This window comes from Protopterus annectens, chromosome 13.part0 (assembly GCF_019279795.1).
Source record: "Protopterus annectens isolate FY-2018-M chromosome 13.part0, PAN1.0, whole genome shotgun sequence".
Taxonomy (NCBI): domain Eukaryota; kingdom Metazoa; phylum Chordata; order Ceratodontiformes; family Protopteridae; genus Protopterus; species Protopterus annectens.
Window position 1 is genome coordinate 694,019,427 of NC_056747.1, and position 20,225 is coordinate 694,039,651.

The following is a 20,225-nucleotide window of genomic DNA, read 5'->3' on the forward strand; positions in this document are numbered from 1 at the left end:
TTAATGTAGAATAACTGGCCTGAAGCCCAAGTGCTTAAACCAGAACTAACACACTTTTAGAATAGCAGACAATGAGCTTTCAATCAGCAATTCCCAGCTTAGAAGGATGTAAGCTACCTGTCCTGCCACAACAGTGCAGACCACAAACCAGATCATAAAATATTGATCAGATTATAAAATATTAATCCACTTTTGTTCCTCGTCTTCTGCTAATGTTACTAGTCACCACTATTATATTCTTATGCACAACATGCAACACAGCAAATTCAAAAGTATGTTCATCATTTTCTCGTATATGCAGAGTGTATGCGTACAGATTTTTCTACTTATGTCATGTAGGTAATGGCTTACTGTCTTTCAGTTTTCTGGAGTATTCCAGCTCAGTATTAACTCTGAAAACTGTACTTTAAAGTTACACAGTTATGGCTCATTTACATAAACTCAAACAGAATGATATACATCAAAATGGAAAAGGATTATTATTAAACCAGGAGTTTAAGAAAGAGAGAAACAAGAATGTTGGATGCAAGCCATTAAGATTAGAAACAACCATACAGAAAATTATATTTATAAAGTAGCAGAAAGTATTACACAAACTAAGCCAACACAGGATTGGAGAAAAGAGATTTTAGCAATAGGGGTATCTGCAAGTAGAGACATAGAAAAAAAGCCATGGGGTGAAATTTAGCAAAGGGACTAAAGTATATGGAGCAAACAGGGTGGGAAGGAAGTCAACAGAGAGGGAAGGAGGATGAGCAGAAGTTTGGACTACATATTAGAAATTATTTTTTATATCAACAATTGATAACATACAGGCAAAGAGAAATGGCTAGGGAAGTGCTAAATGAAAGACCAGTTCTGGTAGAATTCTTAGTCGAGTCTAGGACAGATGACATTGTTAAAAAAGACAATGAATAGGTCATGCAAATTATTGTGCGATAACCATAAAAATATATATCAGACGAAGTTAAAAAAGTTTGGAAAAATAGAACAGAAAGACAAATTACAAAGGAAAATCAGTAGCGTTACCAAATAAGAATACAGTCGAGAAAGTTTAGCATTTGTAAATTGAAGTGTCTGCATAGGTATTTTCGTACCCTCAGTAGGCATCAAATACTGGAGAGGTGCAAATACTGGAGAGGTGATGGAGAAGAAATAGTTGGGAATATGTTTTTGGGAATGTCACAAGTTGGTGGACTCTTAAAAAAAATCCCTAAAGAAGATTTAGAAAGAAATGTTGGAGGAAACTATGAAATGATTCTTTTGAAGTGGAAAATAGGACCTGAATTGCCTAGACAATAGTAATGCTTTATTAAACTAAAAAACAATTACTAAAAATTAGATCTCAACATGTAACCCAAATTTAATGGAAGTTTTGTACAGTGTAAAGGAGTTAGCTGAATTAAAAAAAAAATCTCTTCATTTTTTTTTTCAGAAAATATTGGGAAAGCAAATGACTAACCAAGAAAATAAGAAGTTATGTACTCACCATAATGTTCCATGTGAGTTGCTCCAACTCGCCTTCATTCTTCACTGATGGGTTCGGAGCCGATCCATCGGCTCCGACACAGCCGTTAGCAAAGCTCAAGGTTCACCAGTAGTTCAAGACCAAGCCCCTTATCCCATGATGCACTACTGGAATTACCTCAGATCTTGTTTGCTGCGTGTACCATATCCATGTAAGAGAAGTACCCTCCCATAGAGGGGAAGAAGTATTAAATAACCAGGATGACACCAGCTTCTAGGTCAACTATCAGCCAGGAGGAGGATGGAGGGAGGGACATAAGAATGAAGGCGAGATGGGACAACTCACATGGAACGTTATGGTGAGTACATGATGAGTAGCGTCCCTAGATCCCTAAATCTCAGGTGGCTCACAGGATTACATTCTTCAGGACCGTAGACCCAAAGGAAGCCCTGCCCCTGGAGGCCTCATCAACTTTGTAATGAGTGATAAAGGTATGAGGTTTAGACCAAGTGGCTGCAGCACACATGTTATCAAGGGGCAATTTGGCTTGGAATGCAGAAGATGTAGAGACTGCCCTGGTAGAATGAGCTTTAGACATGTGTAGTAAGGGCATATTAGCAGCTGAATAAACAAGGTAATATAATCAGATAGCCATTTCGAAAGCATTGTTTTAGCCACTGGTCTACCTTTTCTGGCTTCAGAGAATGATACAAATAGCTGGTCTGATTTTCTGACATCTTTTGTTCTGTCCAAATAATATCTGAGCTGTCTGTGAAAGTCAAGTTTGTGCAGCATATACACAAGGTTACTGGAATGGTTAGGGAAGAAAAATGGCAACTCAATGACTTGGTTGATATTAGATTCCGAACAAACTTTGGGCAAAAAGGAGGGGTTTGTCCTAAGAGGTACTCTATCAGCATGAAAAATCAAATAAGGAGGGCTGATAGATAAGGCTTGAAGTTCTGGCACTCTGCGAGCGAAGTAATAGCCACTAGAAATATGATTTTCCATGATAAGAATTTGAGATCACAAGATGATGCTGGTTCAAACGGGGGAAGAATTATTTGAGACAGCACAAAGTTTAGATTCCAAGGAGAATAAGGAGTTTTCACTGGAGGCCTCATGTGAAAGGTTCCTTTGAGAAAGGCCTTGGACAATTTGTGGGACATTATGTTTAGCCCGTCCACTCCGAATATAGCAGCCAACTGAACGCGAAGAGTAGCAGCTGCAGCTCCGTTATTAAAGATCATAATCAAGAATTCTAAAATAGATGTCAAAGGGGCTTGATAAGGATTAATGTTCTGCTTAGAGGCCTACATGGAAAATCTCTTCCACTTACTAAGATATAATCTTCTGATGGACGGCTTATGAGAAGACAAGAGGATCTACCTTGTCTCATTAGAAAGATCATGAAGCCTGGCTATGAGGGGAACTGGAGCATCCAAGCTGTGAGCTTCAGTGACTGCAATGAAGGATGGAGGCCCCCCGACGGATGTGTCAGAAGGTCCGGAACTGGGTCCAGAATCCATGGATCCTCCAAAAGATGAAGATGAAGAAATGGGAACCAAATCTACTGAGGCCAATGAGGGGCTATAAGAATGATAGTCCTTCCCAGCGACATTGCTTTCTGCATAAGTCTAGAGGGATTGGAGGGAATGCATACAGGAGATCCGGGGGCCAATCATGCAAGAGTGAGTCTCTCGGGGTTTCTCCCGGAGGGAGAATCAGGGCAAAGTAGCTTCTGCATTTCGTGTTGATGTGACTGGCAAAAAGATCGCAGTAAAGCTGGCCCCATTTGTGGAAAGTCCTGTCCGCAATCTCTTGTTTGAGGGACCACTCGTGCAACAACAAAATCACCCTGCTCAGCTCATCTGCTATCACGTTGGATCTCCCCTGGATGTGCGTTGTCAACACGCAGTGCTGGGAGGAGGCAGCCCACTCCCAAACTCTGAGGGTTTCTCAACAAAGGGGGTAAAACTTGGTCCTGCCTTGCTTGTTCAAGTACCAGACTACTGACATATTGTCTGTCTGAACTGCAATCGTCCCTAGAGGAAGAGAGTCCTGAAAGTACTGCAACGCCAGAAGTACTGCTCTCATCTCCAGAACATTGATATGCAGATGTGACTCTTGATCCGTCCATGTGCCTTGGGCAGTCTTTCCCTGAAAATGCCTCCCCCCCCCCCACCCCATCAGGAAAGCATCCATGGTCACAGTGGCTACTGGAGGGGGTAGTACAAAGGGGCGTCCTATGTTTACATGAAGAGACGTCAACCACCACTGGAGATCTCTCTTGCAAGAGTTTGTAATTAATCATATGACTCATTGGAAGTTCCTGATAGGACCATTGAGTGAACAGCAGCCACTGAAGAATACGCATATGCATCCTTGCTAATGGTATGGCCAAGATCGCTGCAGCCATCAAACCTAATACTTTTAAGATTTCTGTGGCTGCTGCTCTGTCCTTCGACACTAATAAACTGACATGCTGGTGAAGAAGAAAGACCCTCTCGATTGGTAGTCGTAGAGTGGTGGTTGAAGTGTCTAACTTTGCCCCTATAAAGATGATATGCTGTGATGGCGACAAGGCAAATTTTTCTGAGTTGACTATAATGCCCAAGTGATGGCAGAGTGTCAGAGTGCATTCCCTTGCCTAAATCAGTTTATGCCTGGTGGCGGAGGTACGGAGCCAATCGTCTAGGTACGGAAACACCTGGAATCCTAGATGCCTCAGATGAGCCGTGACCACTGCCATGCATTTGGTGAACACACTGGGGGCTGTAGTGAGACCAAAGGGCAAGGTTCGAAATTGATAATGATTGGCTCCCAGCCGGAAATGCATATGATCTCTGAATGGCCTGGCCATTTTTATGTGGTAGTACGCATCCTTGAGATCTATTGAGCACATCCAATTGTTTCTCCCTAAAAAGGGAAGCATAGACTGTAGCGTGACCATCCAGAACTTCTCTTTCTTCACAAATTGGTCGAGTCTGCTGAGGTCCAAAATAGGTCTCCAGTCCCCTGTTTTCTTTAGAACCAAAAAGAATCTTGAGTAAGTTCCGGATCCTATTTGGTCTGTTGGGACTGGCTGGATGACTCTTTTTCCAGCAACTTGCAGAGCTCTATAGTTGCTTGTTCCCTGTAACTGGGTGGAATGTCCGGGATTCTCCTTGGGGACTTGGGTGGGGTGGAGAATGGTATGAAATACCCTCTGGAAATAATGCTTTGTACCCGCTGTCATTTGTTATATCTTGCCAGGTGTCAGGGTACAAAGATAAGTGACCCCCGACTGCCTCCAGTGCAGGACAGTTGGGTCTCCTTTCAGGAGCGCTAATAGGGTTGACCAGAAAAGTGACCTCTGTCACCCTGGTGTTGCGGACCCCCTCTGCCGCGAGGGTGGTGTCTTCCATTGTTACCCCCTCCTCTGTCCCTAGAGGGGGGTTGACCACGTGTGTCCTGAAAGACTCCTTGGGTTTTTCAGAACCAAATTTTCCCTCCCCATTGGCCTTTGGGGTAAGACCGAGTAGGGGTGGAAAAACAGACTCCAATGCCAGACAGAGCCTTTCCCTCCTGCTCACACCTGGTGAGAGTTTCCTTCACTTTGGGACCAAAGAGAGATGAGCCATCAAAAGGGGTGTGGACAAATGAAGAATTAAAGGGCTCCACGAAGGAACACAAGCACATCCAGGAATGTCTTCTTAGAGCAACTCCTGTACCCGCTGCCCTACTCATCCCATCGGCTGCATATGATACGAGACGCATAGAGGAGTTCACAATGGAATTTAGGGTAGCAAGCTGGGTGGCAACTTTGTCAGAAGCCCCTGCAGTTACAGTATCCTGAAGAGCATCTCCCAACTCCTTAAGGAGATCTCTTTGCAGTCTGGTGAAATGGGTCAAATAGTTCAGGGATCGCAGTATAAAGGTCGCTGAACTAAACATGCATTTCCTATAACGATCCATGATGCTGGACTCTCTGTTAGGAGGATGGATTGAGGAGGAAGTCTCAGACATTTCCTTCTTGGTGGCTGCCGCCACCACCATGGCATCAACAGGGACTGCCTTGGACAAAAAGTCTTTTATCTACGGGGGCAGAAATGAACTTGTTAGGCCTCCGAGGGACAGGTTCCATGGACTCCGGTGACTCTGACGCCCTCCGAGAGACCAGCTGCATGAGCTCATCGAAGGGCGGAGACACCCAAGAGGTGGAAAGTTGAGACCCGAAAGCCTTCAGGAGAACTGACTCATCCTCAGTAGGGCTTTTGGACTGCCAATCACTCCTCTGCCTAAGAATCTCGAGTATCTCCGCAAAGGCGATATCCTCAGAGGGGGATCATGGGGACCCTTCTGACTCATCCAAGTCAGTGTCAGATGTCAACGACTCCTGTGAGGAGTCCAAGTGTCTCCTCTTACACAATCTCTTCCTGGGGACCTCCTCAGTGAGAGCCTCTGGGGAGGTCTTGTAAGAGCAAGGGGTGCCCTGTGGGGCTACCTGAGGCTCAGGGTCTCTCCACTTGGCCTGAATGATGGAGGCAGAAGTGGACACAGGTGCTTTGGGGGAAGAAGAAGCCAGACCTGGTATCGAGGATATCTTTGGGGACAAGGCTCTCCTCATGGCTTCGAAAGCATCAAGGCTCTGATGAGAAGGAGTCGACTGATCTGAAGGAACCACCAGCTCCTCCCGTACAAAGGCCGTGGGCTCCGAGCCAGAGGTAGGAGCCAAGCTCATCTGAGCCAAGGCCCAGAGAGGAAGAGTCAGCACCAACAAGTCGGTGCGACTATCCTCCCAGGACCCTAAAGGAGAGTGTCGGCCCCTAGAGTCCCCGATCGGCACCGAGGACGTCAGAGTAAATGGAACCGATGACACTGGAGCAGGTCTCGGTTCCACAGGCTCCAGGATCAGCAGGTCAGCCCCCTCCAGCACCAAAGATCCAGTACGGCTTGGAAGAGGAGCAGTCAAATCCGGGGTAGTGGTCTTTGGTTCCAATGCTTAGGTCGGAGCAGACAACTATTTAGCAAGGCCTGGTGCCCGTAAGAACTTCTGCACCAATCGGTCCATATCCAAATCCGAGAGGCTGACAGAAGACCCAGAGGAGTGCACCGAAGGTGCAGATAGGACTAAAGATACACTCTCAGAGACCGGCTCCAAAACTGTGGGCCGGCTCCGAAATGAAGAGACACTTGGCTCAGAGGGCTGTGGAGCCGAAGTTCCGGAATCCTCCACTTTCTTTGACTTTTTCAAGTTTTTAGATGCCTTGGAGTCTGCTGAGGATTTAGAAGATTTAGAGGACTTGCTGGCCCCTTCCTGGTCAGTCAAAGCTTCAACAAAAGGATGCTTCAGCAAACCTCGATCCACAAGCTTCCTTTTGCTCTCTAAAAGAACCCTTGAAGAAAAGGAATGGCAAATACTGCAGGACTCCTGCAAATGCACTGCAGTTAAACAATACACGCACTGAACATGCTCATCGTAAGAGACATCTTTTGCCCGCAGTATGGACATTTCTTGAATCCAGACTTTGGGTACTTGTCTTTTTCCTCAGACATATCAAGAAAGAACTTTAGACTTAACTCAGTAAACAAACCATACAGACTAAATACAGCCTAAAGGTTATATCACAAACCACACAGCCTAATTACAGCCTAAAAGTTATGTCATAGCTACCCTTAGGCTCAAAATAACACGCCTAAATATCAAACACACTCTAAACAATGGCCCGGAGAAAAAAGGGGGCCAACACTATGTAAATATATATAACTGCATACTATCTAGCTAATCTATCAATGCAATAACTATAGTAATAGAAAAACATACACTCTGAATAACTAGGCCCAACACGAGACCACTACAACTATATTAAATAACCAAGCACCAAGGGAAATAAGTCTAATAGAGACAACTACAAAAGCTATTATAAAACTAATCTAACTAGAGATAGAAAAAAAGTTATGAAATAACTTGCGAAGCGCGATTTTTTTTTTTTTATCAAAAAAGGCTAGTGCGAACTGGAACCACTGAGATCCGTGCCGCGGCAAACTAGATCTGAGGTAATTCCAGCACTGCATCATGGGATAAGGGGCTTGGTCTCGAGCTACTGGTAAACCTTGAGCTTTGCTAATGGCCGTGTCGGATGGATCAGCTCCGAACCCATCAGTGAAGAATGAATGGTAAGATTGAACAACTTCACACTGATAATTTAAACTAGGATATGGGGACTTTATTGGCTAAACAGAGTAAGGTGTTTCTATGTTTAATGTCACTGACTGCCAAAAAAGCATTTACAAGAAAACTGAAATCAAAATATAAACCTAACAAATCTGAAGTACTGACTATTGTAAAGGAGATAAAATAATTGAAGACTGGAACTTTAATAAAGGGAGGGATCAAATTTCATACAAATAAATGGGAATTTGTGGGAACAATATATGCAGAATAATGCGTAGGAGAAGAGGAGTGACATTTAAAGAAAGGCAGAAACTGAGCTGTAATGGTAGAGTGAATGAAATTGTCAAAAAGAAAACATGCATGCATTTTGCATGAGTATGATAATAAAAACAGACTATGGTTTGCTTTATTTTCTAGAGTGTGATTATTTATCAAAGACATGAAAAAAAGATAAAAGGAAAACAAATTCTGACCATTGTAACATATGAGTCTGACACTTCAGTGCCCTGACAGTCAATGTGGCCAACCTGTAAACTTTCTTTGTGAATCTATGAAATAATCTTTCCGATTCATTTTTCTTCTGTAGATGGTGTGTGTGTTTCAACTCTGACACTATCTGTACTCTCTTGGAGCGTCTAACATTTATTAAGGCCAACCACAAGTTTTAGAATGGTACTAGTACCATTCTAAGTAGCTGGAAGCTATGAATTCAGTTCCATTGAGGTGCCCTAAAAAAGCTTGCATGACAAAATGAATAACAGCTGCTCTGGACTTGTCTGTCTTTTACACTTACACATTATCTCTCTTTAGTGGAGGGCACTTTCTTTACCACTCATTTAAAAATAGTCTCTCATCAGGATCAAAAAACAATCAAAAGTCCCATCTTCAAGTAGAGATCCTGAGAAAGAAACACACTTCCTCTAAAACAAAACCTATGGGTGAATGGATCTGATCAGAGCATATCAAGGTCTTCAAAATCCAGAGAGTCTGAGGGAGTGGAAAACTTTTTTTCCCTCTCCCCTATAATCTCCAACATGGAAAGCATAGGCTCTGTAGAGAGGGCCAATTGTACTTTTGGATCATGGCAATGTACTTTCCTCCTCTTTAAATCTCCTTAGGTTCTTAGGTAAGTAAAAGGCTAACTGCCTTTGTGGGCCATTTTAAGCCTAGCCAATTTCCCTCAAAGTTAAGATTCAAACCATGTACCTTGTGTGTCTGTCAGGTAATCATTTTGCCAACCCCCACACAAAAATTCAGAGGTTCATACTAGGACCCACGGGGGTCTTTCTAAGATTAGCAGCGCTTACCAAAGATGAGAATTAAACCATCTACCTTGTGTCTGTAAGGTAAATGCCTTAACCTTTACGCCAACCCCCATTATTCTGTAAGTAAATTGTAAGGGGAACACCTCAAGTTGCCAGTTGATCGATATCCCACAGATTTCTTGTCTTTGGACAACTGCTTCCAATAAAAACAATGCTAGTCTATCCTTAGATGTCCACCAGACAACTGAATGGTAAAATCAAATAACAGGAAAGTACTGCTTGAGGTAACAATGATAGCTTGTGAAGTCTTAGGAACTGGTTTGGTAGATACCTCTCACTTGAATCCCACCAAAGATGATTGGGAACCAAAGACCAGCTTGGGAATATTTCCCGATGAAATAAGGAAACTCAAATTTTGAGTTTCAAGCAACATGCTAGTATGTATTAATTCTCAAAACAGATCTCATCTATGGCTGATTTTCCTCATGAAGCTTCTAGCATTAAGTTGGATGACTGACTCACTGGAAGTAACCAATGATGTAGCCTAAGGAAGGGAAATCTTAGTCTCACCTAATGCACTGGACAAAGGCCTCTTTGGTGTAACACATGGGACCCTAACTAGCCTCCTATACTTGCTCTTCAGACACCAAAAGATGGTTCACTAAACATTTAATTATTTTTCCCAATGTTCTGACCCCCAAGCTTCTTATCCCATTCAGGTGTATCACAAGCCCAATGCTTATGATTTTTGCAGTTTCTTAACAGGCTTCCCAGCCAAATAAGTGGCAAGCCTCCTGAAAGTAACACATGCAACTTTGTTTTCTTCTACAAAGGCTCTTTAATATTCCTAACATGCTTCAAATTTCTTATTGAATGCTGCATCACATTCACAGAAAACTACCCTATGAACTTTCTCTGAAGAGGAAAAAAAAGCATTTCAAATGTTACTCATCAAAAAAGAAAGCTCTCTCCCAAAACAGTGCATATCCATTTTCAAGGGGAATGACATCAGGTGGGAAAATGCCCTAAAGCCATTGAAAAATGCACAAAATAGTGTAAGAGTCATAGGACAAAAATACAATGGAATATACTTATCACTATTCAGACTTTACAGCAAAAGCAAACAACCAGGTGAAGTCAACTTGAGAAACAATTAACTTTGACAAGTAGCAATAAACAAGTGAAGATGATGTGCGCTACATATCCTTTTACAAACAGGTTCCTACCAATGGCCTCTGTAAAACAGGTTAACCACATGCCACCTACGGATATCCAACTACTTCAAGATCTAATCAGAATACTGAATTCTGCCAGCTCTTTAATCTCATTCATCCTACGAATTTCATGCAGCAATGATCCTTCTGATGAGCATTAATGAAATGTGAGGTGAAGCAATTGGAAAAGATGGCGGGCGTGTCTCTCGAAGGACTGCAAAACACTGGTTGTTTAAATTAACAGGCCACTCAAGGAAAAAAAAAATCATGCAATTATTTTTGCAACAATTCTGTAATGTATACCAGCAGAATGAAAATGGAGTCAAAGTGACTGGTTTAGAATGAATTGACTATGGACAGCAAGTAATACTGACAACAGTAATAAATCATTACACTGCATCACAAATAGGTTAATAGGCAAGTACTAGACAAGTTGCCCTTAGAGGCCATTTTAAACCCAACTAATGTCCGCAGCTATGAAAACAGTACATCATGAACATAAAAGACATGTAAAACTAGGTCCCAATCTGACACTACAGAGGTTCCTGCTCTATCTGTAACACAAGTGGACCATGGTTTGTGATGAACCATGGTAGGTAGGTACAGGATTGACCAGAAAGTGCAAAGACTGAGTGACCAAGGTAACTCTCCTTCCATGGGAAAAGGATAGGAGTGCATCAAATTTGCTGGCAGCTTCCTGCTGTAGCCAAGGACAGCACGAAAAAGTGCAGCCAAAGAGGGTTTGAGTAAAAGTGAGAGAAAAATCCATAATACACACTCGCTCTCTCTGCTGCTCTCTGTGGAAGACATTAAAATCAGAAAGGATTGTTAGGGCCTCATCTAATCACAAACAAACTTAGTCTTCACCTTAGTCTTGCCATAAAACAACTCTTCCATTTTCACTCTGCATTTACCAACTTCCCAAGTCAACACAGGGTTATCAATGGTTGTAAGGCCTCATAGGTTCACAGGTAGGTACTAGGCTATCAGCCCTGGGGACTATATAAGCCTAGCCAAAAAGGTTCCCTGGCTTCTAGACTATTCTCTATCTGTTAAACGTAGCACTTGCTCCTACAGTACTTATTACCTTGATACGGCACTCTTGTCATAGATAGTACCCCAAAAAGGCAACCCCCCATTTCTCGGTCACCCACGTCCCCCGGAATCTTTTTAAAGTTTTTTTTGTCTATTCCTTCTAGCATGTCGAGGGATCAGTTGCTAGTGTCCTCTCCTGCTCAGCTGGTGAACCTGGGAATATTGAGGCAATGTTACAATTGCCTCATGTACACAGACAACCCTCTCCTCCTCCCACAAAACACAAATACATGCGAGAGATGCAACTATACGGCCAAACTGGAGGCTGAGCTCTCTCAACATAGGACTGGCAAGACCAGTCAGGAGGAGAAGGTTACCACACACACTATAGACCCAGTCTCACATATTACCATTACAACCTCAAATCATACACATAAACACACAAAGACATACTCGGAGGCTCTGATCAAAAATCTACCAAAACAGCAGAGGCCACCAAAGCAGACACCCAAACAACCACCACCTCAGAACACAACACCTGCAACACATAGACCTCACAGTCAGAGTGTCAAACAGTCACAGCCCTTAAGGCCAAACACAATGCCAGACACACTAGTCATTGGTGACTCCATAGTCAGACACACTGACGTCCCGCTCACCAGACTGAGTAAGGAGAAGGTCACAGTAAGCTGCCTGTCGGGCGCTAGAATCCGCCACATAACGCAAGCACTCAGATCTCTCAACAGCAGGTACAAATATGATTCAGTCATTGTCCACGCTGGTGTAAACGACCTGAGACGTACCTCCTTGGACTACATGAAAAGAGACATTGAGGAGCTCTCTGATTATGTAGCGCAGACAGGTATGACCCTGACCTTGAGCAGTATCCTACCTTCACCAAGAATGATGCCACAATACAGAGATAAGATGATCAGCTTTAACAATTGGCTTAAACACTGGTGTCATTCAAAGGGGATCCAGTGTCTGTCTGCCTGGGATGACATGCTGGACAAGCCACGCTGCTTCGCAAGGGACGGCTTGCACCTGTCACCCTGGGATTCGGATATTGGCAAAGGCTCTTGCCACCCCATAGTGCCTTTTTAGGCAAGGCTCAAATTCTAAACCTACCACCCTAGAACACAAAAAGGAAAAAACTAAGGGTAATGCTGCTCAATGCCAGAAGTCTAAATCTCAAAATGCACGCACTCGAGGCCCTTCTCAGTATGGAGAACATCGATGTCTGTGCTGTGACAGAAACCTGGTTCAAGGCTCCTGAGAGCACCCCAGCGCTATCAGGTTTTACCTCATATCATGCGTTCCGCCCCAAAATCTGGACAATACCAAGAAAGGAGGGGGTATCCATATTCATCAAGGACACCCACACCTCAAGACTGGTGGCAACGCACGATGCATCTGAGACCATCCAGGTGCAATTAACCATAGGCAAGACTGCTCTGCAAATTGTAGCATGTTACAGGTCACCCTCACAAACTCAGGAACCTCACATGGCCTTCCTGAAAACACTAGAGGGATAAATGTATCACCAAACACCATCATACTAGGTGACTTCAATTACCCTAATATAGACTGGGAACACTACTCAAGCCCAAACACCCTAGCCCAAAAGTTCCTGGAATTCATAAACTCAAATGCCATGGAACAACTAGTCACCATCCCCACAAGAGGAGATAACATACTTGATCTCATCATCACGAACATGGGAGCACAATGTTCAACACCGGAGGTGTACCCTCACTGGTGAGATCAGACCACAAACTAATCTCGCTGGAGGTCCTCATCCCACCCCACCTGAAATAAAAAGACCACAGTAAAGAACTTCTCAAAAGCCGACTTCACACTTCTAAAGACTAGTGTGGTCTCCTTTAAGGCCCCGAGCCGTGAAAACAGTACTCAAGCCGCTGAATCACTTACAAATGCCTTCTACCAGCACCTGCAGGACTGCATGGATAAGGCAATCCCAAGCAAAACAAAGACTCTTTGTACCAAAGGCAAGCGTCCAGTCTGGTGGACCCCAGCCATAAACAAACTCTACAACAAAAGGAGGAAGCTACTACAAGATAGAGCAAAATCCTTAAAAGGTAAGACACCCTTGATCACTATAAGTAAAAACTAAGAGCTCTCATAAAATCATCCAAAGCAAATTTCGAGAGAAAAATAGCTAAAGACTCAAAAGACAATCATAAGGCCTTCTTTAGCTATGTTAGAAACCTGGGAGGAAACTCCCAGATATGCTCAGAGCTAGTTCAAAATGATGTGAAGATTACTGATCCTACAGACATTGCCAACATACTGGCTTACAGGTTCAGTGCAAACTTCTCCCCTCCCCAAAAGGAGAGATATCTATACCAAACGATTGCAGCCCCCAAACATCTCCAGCGCCCAAGTGAGAACTGCTCTCTCCAAAGCAAAAACACAGCATCCATGGGACCTGATGGTGTCCCGGCTGTGTGCTCCATGAACTCAATGAGGAATTAAACCCACAGCTAGGACAGCTGTTTAATCAAAGTCTTACCTCTGGATACGTCCAGGAGTGGCGCACTGCAACTGTGGTACCACTTCACAAAGGCGGTGCCTCCACCGACCCTGGAAATTACCGCCCATTAGCTTGACAAGCCTTATCTGCAAAGCCATGGAGAGGATCATAATGGACCTCATAAATAAAGACATAGGAATTTTGCAGTCTTTGGTTCCAACCCTGTTTGTCTTTGTCAAAGGCAGATCATGCCTTTTAAACTTGGTTGACTTTTGAAACAGACACCAAAGCCATTGATGAGGGAAAGGCAGTCCATACAGCCTACCTCGATCTGGCTAAGGCCTTCGATACAATACCCCATTCGGGTATCATTGAAAAACTCATCAGCTTAAATGTCAACCCATACATCACAAGATGGGTTGCAAACTGGCTGAGTGACAGAACCCACAGGGTCAGAGCTGCTGGCGCCATGTCAGACTCAAAGCCTGTCACAAGTGGTGTCCCACAGGGCTCAGTCCTGGGCCCACTCTTGTTTGGCATCTACTTTTCTGAAGTACAAGCAAACACAGGAGGGTTATGGCTGACAAAGTTTGCAGATGACTGCAAACTGGGCACCATAGTAGAAAACACATCTGACACAGATATCCTTCAGAAGGGTCTCACAGAAACGGATAACTGGTGCCAGAGCCACGGCCTAAAGTTAAATGCCAAAAAATGCATAGTCATACCCTTCGGGAAAAACAAGGTTACCCCTAGCTACCAAATAGGTGGCAATCCACTGAGCACAGAAGAAGTTATCAGGGACCTGGGGACCCAGGTTGATAGTAGTCTGTCATTCGACACCCATGTAGCTAAAGTAGTTAGGAAGACCTTCTACATTGCCCACCTTATCATGAAGGGATTCTCATCTAGATCAAGGGAGGTCATAGTCTCCCTTTACTCATCACTCATCAGACCAATGATTGAGTACAATGCCCCATTCGAATGTATCTGACCCGACACTTGCAGCAGCTGGAGAGGCCACAAAAGTTCCTCACCAAAAGGATAAAGGGTCTCAAAATCTGTCCTATGCTGCCCGACTGAAAGAACTCCAGCTCTATTCAGTCGCTACCGCTTGCTCAGAGGTGACCTTTGCCTAACATACAAGGCCATGTCAAACCCAGATTTGATGAATATGCTTCACCTCAAAAATCTAGATCCATCAGAGCCACAAGGGCGGGAGACTTAAACCTTGACACGGCTATTAATAGGACGTGCTGGAGGGATAGATTCATCACCCAAAGACTCCCTATGCTGTGGAACAAAATCCCGGTACATGTGAGGCAGAGCACCTCGCTGGCCTTGTTCAAGAGAAATCTTGACCAATGGATGGGAGATCGCAGATATACCCCAGGGATTACCTCAGTGTCACTGCTCGACAGAGGCACAGCAAAATAATGGGTATAGTTCCCCATACTAAAGGGGTGGCGTAAGCCACAAAACTATGGGCTAGGCTTGTAAATGCCCTCGGGCAGATAGCCTAGTATGAACCTATGAACCTAAGTAGGAAGTCCTGTCCTAATTGGTGGAAAGGGTTATGACAAGGGACTGTGCGTGGGACGCACTTAGGGGGGTTTGGAGCAGTGCTCATCCTCCATTATAATATTCAGGTGAACTTTACCTCTCTGCAGTAAATGCTGCTGAAAAGAAATCAAGCTGGAAATAAAGAGATACTGAATGCATTGTTCCTATCAAAGGACATCAGCAGCAATAGATAGTCAAGTAAACAAACATCTCTACCATGAGAGCTGCACTCAACAGCTGTGACACTGAAGGAATAGCTCCTAGGTTTTATGGATTAGACACATTTAATGCAAATCTGAAAACATTGAAAACTAAAGCAATCTATGTCCATCAGGACACACAAAAAAAGCAACTATGTAATAACCTGAAAGAATTTAATTAACTCCTCTATCTTCTTAAACGTTCATCAGCAAAATTAAATAATTTTGCATTCACAGCATCCAAACTATCCCACACATTTCTATTGCCAGCAACTTTACTACTGTAAAACTCAATTAACGCCTGAGAGATGCTGGGCTCAGTGTTGCATGGCACCGTGAAAACAACTTCCCATGTTGTTGATAAATAGAGGGAAAACATTCATTAAGAAAAGTATGTCATTTTTTTTCGGATGCCGATTAAATCTTTAATTTAAATGCCAACTGCTAAATCTCACAAGAAAAGACATGAAAATCCATTCTGTACATACCCAACCTTGCTGAAAAGCTTCCCATGGGCATGGAGAAAACTCAGGATAAACCTCTTGTTCAGCTGCATATGAAAGAGAGAAAGGAAAGGAAGCTCATTAATCTAGCAATGCGTTGTTTTTACTCATGGGCAGGCTTTATGTTGCTTTATTATGTGTGAAAAGTACATGCTCAGATTTACTTTTATTACTAAGACTTAAAAAATGTAGCAACAGCAGGCAGACAGAACAGGATCACCTTAAATCTACCTTTTTTTGCCTCAGGAAAACACACAATGCAGATAAAAACAAACTGAAACAACAAATAAGCACTTACTATAACAGCTTATCTGTTAGGTGACATCCTCTGCAGTGTATAACTGCCAATAATTCTTTTTCTGACAACTTCAGCTTGATACATTTCAGACTTTACTCACTCCTGTGGTTGGGGATGCTACAATTCCATATTGTGAATCCATTGAACACTAGGGCCCTTACAAGCCTAGCCACACAGCCCAAATTCATTTAGATCCTAAACGGGTGTCTACATGGAGGAAAGGGGGAAGCATGTTAGTAGGGCAGTAATTAAGGGATTTGTGTATGTGTGGGGGGGTTAGGATAATATTTTCTTATTGACAGTCTCTGTCCATAAAAGACATGAGAGCCAGACCGCAGGTAAATTTACAATTCCCCATCCAATTGTCAAGGTTTGGTTTGAATAGGGTCAGGGATGAACTCTGTTTTACATGGATGAGGAACCTATTCCATAGCACACAGATCCATTTCACATCCCTGGAGCTAGTGTTTCTGATGCTGTTTGTTTTGCTCATGTGCAACAGATTAATCAGGGCTTGGCCTGAGGAAGCTCTGTAATGCCAAGCAAAGATTTCCTCTCAGCAGCATGTAGGAGACTGAATACAGAGAAAGCGCCTTTAGGAGATCAGCGAAGGAAAGGGTTTTCATGCCTTGCATTCTCCCCTCTCAGTGCACACCATGATGTCACACACAGAAATGGACTAGGTTAGCACTCTTGAACACTATGCCATTATGTTCAAACTCCAAACAATAAGTGCAACCTGCAAAACAGGAAACAGAAAACACACAAAAGATGCAATAAATGATGGGATTGTCCAGTGGCACAGAGGCAGGATTGCCTGTCTGAGCCACTGGCAATCTGATTCTGGAAACAGGTTCAGATCACTGGTAGAGGTGGCCAAAGGGAGGACAAGATAATGAGGCTGATGGCCAGCTCTCCATTCCCAGGGTGAGGGGAGCACTCATGGGAAACACAATACTTTCTCTGGTGGATACCAGGAGTCTTGCTGGTGGCCTACTCAGCTTGAAGAAAGTGGCAGGATATCATGAAATAATTGCATGTGTCTTTACCCTAAGCTAGGCTCCAGCCTGCTACATACAAGATTTCCTTACTGGATACCTCACTTCCCAGGTACTACTGTGTAACAAAAAGGGTGAATCAAATAAGTTACAAGGGGGACTCACCCACTAGGAGGACTTTATAAGGGTAGCCTGGTTAAGAGCAACTGGGGGATCCAGAGTGTGTGGTTGTGGTAACTGGGGGGGTACAGACAGAGGGCTAAGTGGACAGAGTAGAGAGTAGCAAAAAAGTGACATTATATACTTGCCAATTTGTATAAAAATCCATTTGTAGTAAAAAAACAGAAAGGCCATTCTGACATGCAGGAGGCAGCAGAAGGGTAATATGCACACACTGCAGATGACTTTCGAACAGAATAAGTGATATGGGAATAATATGTCTATTACATCCCGGCTTCAGAGGTCTTCAACAGTAACAGTCAGGGAAAATCTCAAGCACTGAAAATTAATCATGGGAGGCCATAACCAGTGGAAGGTCTAAACAGAAGGGCTTAGAAGGTTAAGTCTTAAAGAACTTATTTGATAAAGGACGTCTGACTTCTGGGATCATGGCTTCTGATTCACCCTTGGAGTAAGAGGGATGTTGAAGGGCAGCCTTCTACCTTTCTGTGAAAGAGTAACACAATGGTTAGTGTGTATCTCTTTGTGAGATAAGCCAAGAAACACAGGTCACTAAACTTAGTCCCTTCAGGGGAGGACCTAAAACTTCCTTAAATATAGCTGCATGAGGAAAAAACAGAAACCACTGGTCCACTGAAATGGCCCTCTATACATCAAGGTGAACTCAAGGAAATGATTACATCATCAATCTTGTCCACAGTCAGGACCTACAACTGCTGGTGGAGTAAAGTCACCCTTTAATGAAATTTGGAACCATAAGTCAGATAAGTACACAAACTAGCACAATAAATAAAATGATTAATAACTACTTTCTACTGTTAGAAATAAAACAAAACAGGACAGTATGCATGACCTATTCAATTACACGCTTTGATTAATTAATTTGAATGTGTTACTGAATTGGTGGTGCATTCCTTTCCATTTTTCCTAGCAGTACAAAGTTTTGTTTTTTTAAAGAAAACTTGTCCAGCCCGAGTATAGGAAGCAACAAGGCTTGATGTGTATGATCCCTTCATCATTTTATGGAGAAAAGTCATTTATTCCAGGAAAAAAAAGTACAGTTTTGTACCTACCATAAATGTAGATGTTCGATAGGTATGCATCTGCAGTCATCACATATGGGTTGTCCTGCCTCAGGCAGCCCTTCGGTCGGACGGATTCCAAAGTCTGGGTCTGGCCTCTGCTGATGTTGCACTTTCCCCGACGTCAGAGCGTCTGGGGTATAAAAGCATCAGCCAATGCCATTTTCCTCAGTTTTTCTTGCCCCAGATGCGAGGTGCCCTCTAAGGAAGGCTAAAATTTGCAGATATGCATTGTAAAAACAAATCCAAACATGCACAGTACTATAAAAACAAATACACCATAATAGATCCCCCCAGCTAGCTATAAGAGGGGTAAGTACCCAAGAAGTATACCACAGAGGGGAAGGAGGGAGGGTAAACCTGACTGCAGATGCATACCTATCGGACATCTACATTTATGGTAGGTACAAAACTGTACTATGTCCTTCAAGGATGCATCTGCAGTCATCACATATGGGTAGAATACCATAGCCAATCTGGGGGTGGAGGTACTAAGTAAAGGATGGTGTAGCTAAGATACCCTGCAGGACTGCCGTAGCAAAGCCTGCTCTGGATCTGGAGTATAAAGGTAAATTGTAATGCTTGGAAAATGTATGCACGGAGCTCCATGTAGCAGCTTCTAAAATGTCCTTGGTAGCCACCCCTCTTAGGAAGGCTGTGGTGGTGGCTGTGGCTCTCGTGGAATGAGGTCTAATGTTAGCTGGCACAGTTTTTCCATGAAAGGAGTAACAACAACGAATGCAATTTCCTATCCATTTTGAAACAGTCTGTTTGGAAATTGCTTTTCCTTGTGCCCCAGCAGCATATGCTACAAACAGCTGGTCAGTCTTTCTGTAACTTTTAGTTCTGTCCAAGTAGTAACGCAACTGTCTGTGTATGTCCAGGGTGTGCAGAAGTTTTTCCCCTTTATTTTGTGGTTGTGGGAAGAATGTAGGCAAGTGAATCGCTTGGTTCAAAGATACCCTGGATACCACCTTTGGCATAAATGTAGGATTGGTTCTCAATGAAACTCTGTCCTGATGAAAGATAAGAAATGGCTGTACTGCCATTAGAGCTTGTAACTCAGATACTCTTCTTGCTGAGGTTATGGCCAGAAGGAAGGCAGTTTTCCAAGACAGAAACTGTAGATCTGCAGATGCTGCTGGTTCAAAGGGAGGAAGTGTTAGTTTTTCCATCATGAAGTTAAGGTCCCAAGTAGGTAGAGGTGGTTTCCTTGGAGGATTGATGTTTTTGATTCCTCTCAGAAACTGTCTCAGGAGAGGATGAGAGAAGACAGGTGGATTAACATTGTATTCTGCTGAAATTGCTGAGGCATGTATCTTAATGGAAGAGTAAGACAGGCCGTTGTGGAACAATTCTGCCAAATATTCCAGTATATGTGCCATGCTCATCACTGTCACATCTAGGCCCTTTGTTGTGTTCCAAGTGTGAAATCTTTTCCATTTTGCTGAATATGCCTTCCTTGTGGAAGGCCGGCGAGCTTCCATAATAATAATATCCTTCACTCTCTGGGATAGCTTAACCTGAGGAGGAGTCATGGTATTTTCCAGGCAGTTAGCTGCAAGGTTTTCAGGTTGGAATGCAGAGTCTTGAAATTGTGCTGTGTCAGTAGAAGTGGCCATAGGGGGAGAGGCCACGGTTTTGTCTGTGACATGCTCTTTAACAGTGGGTACCAGTGCTGTCTTGGCCAGTTTGGGGCCAACAGAATCACTCTGGGCTGCTCTGTCCTGATCTTCAGTAAGACCTTGGTCATTAATGGTAGAGGTGG

The 20,225-nt window shown here is 43.4% G+C and overlaps 1 protein-coding gene across 2 annotated transcripts in view; it reads right to left on the reverse strand.

Moving 5' to 3' along the window:
* SMG6 (SMG6 nonsense mediated mRNA decay factor) overlaps nucleotides 1-20,225 on the reverse strand; it is a 3,859,488-nt gene that overhangs the window by 2,895,684 nt on the left and 943,579 nt on the right. For both annotated transcript variants that reach the window (XM_044054377.1, XM_044054376.1), the window contains exon 9: nucleotides 15,885-15,946. In XM_044054377.1, coding sequence (XP_043910312.1) covers nucleotides 15,885-15,946 — 62 coding nt within the window. The remainder of the gene's footprint in view (nucleotides 1-15,884; nucleotides 15,947-20,225) is intronic.